Source organism: Penaeus chinensis, chromosome 7 (assembly GCF_019202785.1).
Source record: "Penaeus chinensis breed Huanghai No. 1 chromosome 7, ASM1920278v2, whole genome shotgun sequence".
Taxonomy (NCBI): domain Eukaryota; kingdom Metazoa; phylum Arthropoda; class Malacostraca; order Decapoda; family Penaeidae; genus Penaeus; species Penaeus chinensis.
Window position 1 is genome coordinate 7,062,188 of NC_061825.1, and position 7,500 is coordinate 7,069,687.

Below are 7,500 nucleotides of genomic sequence, written 5' to 3' on the forward strand. Positions count from 1 at the left end.
ATATGTATATATACATACATAGATGTATACATATGTGTGTGTGTGTATATATATATATATATATATATATATGTGTGTGTGTGTGTGTGTGTGTGTGTGTGTGTGTGTGTGTGTGTGTTTACATATATATACATATATCTTTATATATACATATATACATACATACATACATACATGCATGCATATATATACATAAGTATATACATATATATACATATATATGTGTATACATAAATATGTATACTTCTATATATACACACGTACATATACATATATAGGTGTGCGTGTGTGTGTGTATATATGTGTGTATATGTATATATATATATACGTATACATATATATGTATATGAATATGCATACGTATACATGCATATGTGTATGTGTATATATATATATATATATATATATATATATACACACATATATATATTGAAGATGCTGATACCTTTAGATACATACTTGGGCTGTACCGTATTCAATGCAACAGATGTAGAAAAGGTATGAATTGAGAATGAATATCTTCACAATAGAAGAGATGCATGTGACCGGTTTCGATTATATCTTCGTCAGAAATTCATGTATATCAGACGATGACATAATCGAAACCGATCAAATATATCTCTTGTATTGTGGATATATTATGCCTCATTCATACTTTTTCTACATAAATTAGATGTAAGTATACGGTTTTCGTAGCAGGAGAGGTAAAAAGTGTCAGCTACAGAATCTGACCCATTGATACGTACGTAATATATGAATCGAGAAATAAATGTTGATATAGACATGTGGAATTGCGGTACGTCTAAATATTTTACATTATGTAATAGGATTAAAAACTCAGGCCACATTTCTAAGTTCTTTTTTTATTAGGAGACATAATCAGAAATACATTCCTTTCTTAAACTGTCGAGAATAGGAAATGTCAAACAAAAATACAACATCCTTACTGTCGGTCGTAGAAGAAGAAAACATTTAAGCCGGAGACGTTATACATTCTTAGCTACTACTTCCTCCAACGCCCGACACCCAGCTGCTATTAGTAACTCTTTTCCGTTCTTTTGGTTCGTCTGTAGTATTTCCTCCGCTCTCATACTCATTCTCCAGGCAAACGACGGCCAAAATCAACATCTAGTTTACATGTCGAATGCAGTTTTCTTAATCATTTCTTAATCTAATCCTTGAAGTCCGTCACCGTCATCGTCAGACAGCTGAGGCGCGTCCTGTGTGCCGCCGGACACCTGCGCCATGAAGTCCTGCAGCAGGCACTGTAGCTTGGTCCTCAGCTCCGTCGCACGAGCATCGCTAAGAGCCGTGAGATCGTGAGCGCCCTCTCGTGGGGAAGCTTCCGACGCTGTTTCGTCCATGCTGTGTGGCTGAAGGGCCGTCAACGTGGATGCGCGCGGAGTCAGAGCTGCACAGTTAGCCAGTGGGTCGTCGGGAGGACTCGAGGCTGGCAGGGCGGCGTTGGCCAGAGCTAGAAGGCGGTGTGCGAGGCGATACACGGCGCGGTATCGTAGGCTCTCCGCGTCCTCTTCCACCGCGACCTGTGCGAGGACAGATTAAAGTTATTGCTCCTTTTGCAAGCAGAGTTCTTTCATAAAACGCGTGGTTATGCGCTCTATGAAAGCTGCTTTTGCTCGCCGAATGAAGTGTAATCAACTGACACGAAAAAAAAAATGCAAGATTTTTTTTTTTTACAAAACACGTAAAAAAAAGGGATTTCACCTGCCGCCAGGAAAACTCCAAATTTAAACTGGATGCATGTTAAAAAACTGACTAGATCCTTGCCCCCGAGACCATATAGCCGCAAAACGCGAATGTCAGAGAAACCATCTGATTTTCCCAAAATCCTCTTTGGCTGGCCAGACATCCTATAATTTACCTATTATACGCACTATTCTCTTACCTGCGTCGGCGGCGCCATGACGTTCGCGAGGTGTCGGGATCGCCGCAGCACCGAAGGAGGCATGGCCGTGACTGCGGCGAGGGCGAGGCCGTAGCGGGTGGCCTGGGTGACCCCCCGACGGACGACGTGGCTGAGGCGTAGCAGGCCGCCCCCTTCGTCCTCGCTCTCCAGGTGGTAGCTGGGACAGTAGAAGGCGAAGCGTGAGGCAGGGTCATTTCAACGGGCAGTCACCCTCACAAAAAGTAGCTAAAGGATTTGACATATCATGATGTAGGAACAAATTATTGGTCATATATATATATATATATATATATATATATATATATATATATATATATATATATATACACATTTATATATGTGTATATATATTTATATATATATATATATATATATATACTTATATACATGTCGATATATATATAAATGTGTGTGTGTGTGTGTGTGTGTGTGTGTGTGTGTGTGTGTGTGTCTACACACCCATACATATATATATATATCCTCCATACATATTAAAATTTCTAAGATAATCACCGCTCCCAGTCTTCCTTTTTCGGATTATCTGTCGTTCATAACAGAATAACTATTATCTGGGCGTTTTAATCGGTGTCATCGATCGTTACTCTCCGAGGCACCATGGCGACCCGTTGCGCCACCACAGAATATGCTAAAAAAAATCGGGAAAGAAACAAACCTTCTCCCCCACGCCCACCGTCTACACTCACTTCACGACTGTCGGGTAGAGGTACGGGAGCTTGGTAAGGAAGAGGGCGTGAGTTGCGAGCACGGTGGTGGCGCGGGCGTGCACGAGGGTCTCCATGACGGCCCAGGCGAGAGAGCCTCCTTCCTCGACGCTCGTGCCTGACCCGAGTTCGTCCAGCAGCACGAGGGAATCGCTCCCCGCCACGCCCACCATGTGCGCCACGTCACTCATCTGCGGGCGAGCGAGACGAAGTTGTGTTAACTGTGTTGTATGTGGCGATGCTCTATATGTATAATCAGTACGTCATACAGGCTTTAGAGGTGATGGAGGAACATATGCAATACATCATATAGATTTTAGAGGTAACAGGAAACTTTATATGCATAATCAGCACATCATATGGATTGTAAAGGTGATGGATGCGCGCTGGATGAAAAAAAAAAAGATAAGGACAGTGATCGATCATACAGAAAGGTAGAGCGTGGAGAGGACAGGCATTGGAAATCTGAGAGATACAGAGCGTAATGTGCGAAAGATAGCGAAGAGGGCACACAAGAAATGTGGTGGTGGAGGGGGAAACGTTTAGAAAAAAGGACCGGGTCATTTTCCAAAAGACTCTTTTCAATCACAGATCTCAGTCAAAAGGAATATCAATATGTTTATCGTTGTTGCAAGACAAATTGAACCATCTCTTATAACCTACCGCCTTTATGAGCTCACCTGTACTTGGAAGGTGGACGCATTGTTTTCTGGAGAATCCTCGGACCCTAAATGAGTGAACAGATGACGCACTACGCGGAGGGACGCGAATTCTGCTGGCACAAAACTGCCAGTCTGGAATGAGCGAGAGTTATTTAGTGATATTGGGTGATATAAGGAACACGATATACATTCTTAAAACTGCATACTTGAGTTAAAATATAAATTGAGCTGCATATAGCTGCAAAGGTTAGCAGCAAGTGAATGCACATATGTACTCAAATTCACAGAAACCCGAGGAAGCGCCTGAATGCTTGCATGTACACCCAACACTCTAGTACACACAAACCTGAGCCAGCACTTGAATGAGCGCGATCTGCCGCAGGTAGGTGCTCTTGCCACTCATATTCGGTCCTGTCACTACCATTACCCGGCTCTCAGGGCTTAAGAACTGAGAAAGGAAATGAGGGAAAGACTTATTCGATTAACACTGTAATCATTCATTAAAACTGAAATTAAGTTGAAAATTAGGAAAAGTATTTGATGATAATTATCGCTTTGTTTTAAAATATATGTTGCTGTTGCTACTACTAACACTACAGTTTCGGGCAACAAAATCCAATAACAATTAACAAGCACCCAAAATGGCTATGATGAATATCGCCATCACAAACGCCCCAGCTAAGTGGTTAAGCAAATATCCTTAACCACTTAAATACACAGCCGCCATGAGGCCTTTACCGTGTTGTTTGGGACGGGCGGCGTAGGCGCAAGCACGTCCAGGATCGGGTGCCTGCCACAGCGAATGGCAAGGGCGCGGGAGAACTCGGGTCTGACCCAGGACCCGAGGGCGGCCGAGTGGGCGAGAGATACCACCAGATCCAAAGTGGCTATGGCTTCCCCAAGTCCATGCAGCGCGCCCATACGCCCGCGCGCCTCTATCAGCATCTCTGACACGATCCTGTGAAAGCGCGGTGTGGACACGTGAGGGATGGAACTCGAAGAAATTATTAGATGAGGGAAAGTAAACTGAATGTGAGAAACAGATAATGCGCGTTCTTATAGAAGACTAATATGAAGAGTAAGGCATACTTTTCATGCGTTTACGATTAACTTTAAAGTTATTATTATGAAAAGCATAATTCATATCACGCCTTGCCCCTTTGCAAGAACCAGAGCAAAGATATCTAAATCAACAGAGAAAATAAAGTAAACATTTCGACATTAATAGCAGACTAATGCACTACCACCTTCAACCTTTCACATAATTCCTAACACAAGTACATTTTTGTGAGTGCTCACACATTACTCATGATGAGTATCTCCCTGAGTGTGTCACGGGACCGCTGGTCGAGCAAATAAAGATGTTCTGTCGTGCAAGTGATGCATCCTCGCCCTCGCTGTACCTAGGGGGAGGCGACGATTCAGATCTCTTCTTATTCATGTTTTCTGCTGATTATTAGTCACAACATATGGTATATCATAGCATATTCCGTGAACCAATTTAAGTTATAAAAGTGGGAAGTTCTGAAAAAAGATCATCTTTCATTTGCTTTTAGTGCCTCCCATCCTTTAAGAAAAAAATATCTTTCATCATAATACGAACGTGTGTTCGTCCATGCAGAATCTTTACCTTGATAAACACGGGAGGGAGGTGAGGCGCTGACTTCCTCTTCGGTACCGGGATGGCGATGTGAAACCCGCGGGCAGCGTTGTGGCCAACCCTCATGCCCACGTTGTGATCTTTGGCGAGCTCCTCTACGTGGGCTGCGTCGGACAGAGATTATAATCGTCAGTAATATTTAGATTAACATTCTTTCACAACGCCCACGCCCTAGCCCACTGTCGAATGCCTAGAAGATATCTAGCTTTTCGCGATCGACATTGCGATACCAGCATGGTAGGCTTAGGACAGGGATTCGAGGAAGGAGGATCCCGTCGAGGATAGCAGAGATGTGGGGCAAATCTGGACTGAAATCATGAAGTGTTGGTCAGTCTGTTAAAGAACCGGGAAACAATTTTATATCACAAAGATATTTTTCTGACCACATTTAAAGCGCCATTGTGTCTATCTTTCCTCCGGTCTCCCCCTTTTTACTGGAACTCCCCGTCGCCCTAATTCCATCTCTGTCGCTCACCCGTGATATCGTCGATGATCTCCGAGTAGATCTTGCGAGCGACGTCCAGCAGGCCGTTGACGTGGCTCTTGATGGCGTAACAGCGCTGAGCCCTCATGGCGGCGGCGCCCTTGACCAGGCGGGCGTCCTCGTGCATCACGCCCCGAAGCGTCTCCAGGAGCTCCTGCAGATCAGGTCTCGACACGCTCTGGGACCAGCGAGGGGGACATCATGGAGCCAGAAGCTCGAAAACATCTATTTATAATATATGTATATATATAGTTACTTTTTTTCGTCTCCTCCACTGCTTTAGTCTTTTTCGTCTTTGTAGCTACCTAACCAATAACATTGACACGTATCAACATGGCTTTGCAAACAGACTTCGAAGAGGCGATTACCTGCCTGACGGAGTCGAGGAGCGGGTCGCTGGCGCCGGTGAGGGTGGTGGCCAAGGGGTCCAGGAGCTCAAGGGTGTTCTTCAGCGAGATCACGTAGTTCAGACGAAGCTCACAACGCTGCTCCGTGTCCTGCTTAGGCCGCGAGTTACAGGAAGAAGAAGAAGGAGGAGGAGGAGGAGGAGGAGGAGGAGGAGGAGGAGGAGGAGGAGGAGGAGGAGGAGGAGGAGGAGGAGAAGGAGGAGAAGGAGGAGGAGGAGGAGGAGGAGGAGGAGGAGGAGGAGGAGGAGGAGGAGGAGGAGGAGGAGGAGGAGGAGGAGGAGGAGGAGGAGGAGGAGGAGAAGGAGGAGAAGGAGGAGAAGGAGGAGAAGGAGGAGGAGGAGGAGGAGGAGGAGGAGGAGGAGGAGGAGGAGGAGAGAGAAGGGGGAGGGGGAGGTGGAGGAAGGGGAAGGAAGAGGAAAAAGCAATGAGTTCTAAGGGAGCCGATTTAGATGTATTTAGATTTACCATTTGTCTGCTTTAAATATACTGTTTAAATAATGTAATCTAATTTACAGGTTCCTATAAGGCTTTAAGTCTCGTTATTTTGGGCTACTCTACTAAGCTTGTCTAGGTAACATTAGCTATACCATAATCATAACACAATGAAATACACACACACACACACACACACACACACACACACACACACACACACACACACACACACACACACACACACACACACACACACACACACACACACACACACACGCACCGAAAAAAAACTTACCTCCTTATGAAGTTGTGCGCACATTGATAAAAGCCAATCGATGTCTGGAAACCTCCCTAAAATGCTCTGCAATGCCGATGAAAAAAATGGTAAATTTTCACACAAAAACATTTGCACTCATAAACATTCTGCACTGCAATCTGAGCACTAAAACAACTTTACAAGCTATCTGGATATCCACGAAAACGTTTATTTACAGGTACAATAATCTTCAAATTACACGGAAGGATGCGTAACACAGCCCTCAATTTTACCTGCAGCGTGTAGAAGAGGTCGGGGTTATCAACCAGATACTGAAGAGCATTTAGACGCGCGTTGATGGTTGAGACGTCTGCGTGCGGCTGGAATTCAGTTTAGAATTAAAGGAAAGGTCCATCTCGCACTCGAAGACTAAGCATTAGAGGGTATATTGAGGGTCAGAGTCTGTAATTCTAATGGGCGAATGCCAACCTGTCGTAACGAGCATAAATTAATAAATAAAATGAAAGGAAAGATGAGTCCCGGAAAGGAAAATAACAACAAATTGTTACAAAAGTATGTAGACCTGCTTCTTGGCGTCCAGGGATAACGTGAAGGAAAGTGCCAACAGAAAACTGTCACACACACACACACACACACACACACACACACACACACACACACACACACACACACACACACACACACACACACACACACACACACACACACACGCACACGCACCTGCAGCAGGGAGGCGCGCAGCAGGCGCGTCCCCCCCGGAGTCCGGGTGTGCCGCAGGGCGCCGAAGAGCGAGTCCTCCCAGCTGCCGCGGAGACTTCGCACCAACTCGAGCTTCCGGCAAGTGGAGTGCTCTGGCGGGATTTATAATTCTCATTACTATCATTATTATTATTATTTCTATTATTATTATGATTATTATTATTATT

The 7,500-nt window shown here is 44.7% G+C and overlaps 1 protein-coding gene across 3 annotated transcripts in view; it reads right to left on the reverse strand.

Moving 5' to 3' along the window:
• Nucleotides 1-847: 847 nt before the first annotated feature.
• LOC125027390 (mutS protein homolog 4-like) overlaps nt 848-7,500 on the reverse strand; it is a 14,935-nt gene continuing 8,282 nt past the window's right edge. Inside the window, exons 8-20 of one of the 3 annotated variants that reach the window (XM_047616451.1) lie at nt 7,295-7,425; nt 6,847-6,933; nt 6,593-6,658; nt 5,824-5,952; nt 5,447-5,633; nt 4,942-5,075; nt 4,611-4,714; nt 4,050-4,269; nt 3,658-3,759; nt 3,330-3,443; nt 2,632-2,840; nt 1,907-2,084; nt 848-1,544 (exon numbers count right to left, since the gene is read on the reverse strand). In XM_047616451.1, coding sequence (XP_047472407.1) covers nt 1,167-1,544; nt 1,907-2,084; nt 2,632-2,840; nt 3,330-3,443; nt 3,658-3,759; nt 4,050-4,269; nt 4,611-4,714; nt 4,942-5,075; nt 5,447-5,633; nt 5,824-5,952; nt 6,593-6,658; nt 6,847-6,933; nt 7,295-7,425 — 2,039 coding nt within the window. In that variant the 3' untranslated portion in view covers nt 848-1,166. Of the gene's footprint in view, nt 1,545-1,906; nt 2,085-2,600; nt 2,841-3,329; nt 3,444-3,657; nt 3,760-4,049; nt 4,270-4,610; nt 4,715-4,941; nt 5,076-5,446; nt 5,634-5,823; nt 5,953-6,592; nt 6,659-6,846; nt 6,934-7,294; nt 7,426-7,500 lie in introns of those variants that run through there. The other 2 variants (XM_047616454.1, XM_047616452.1) reach the window with 2 other exon arrangements.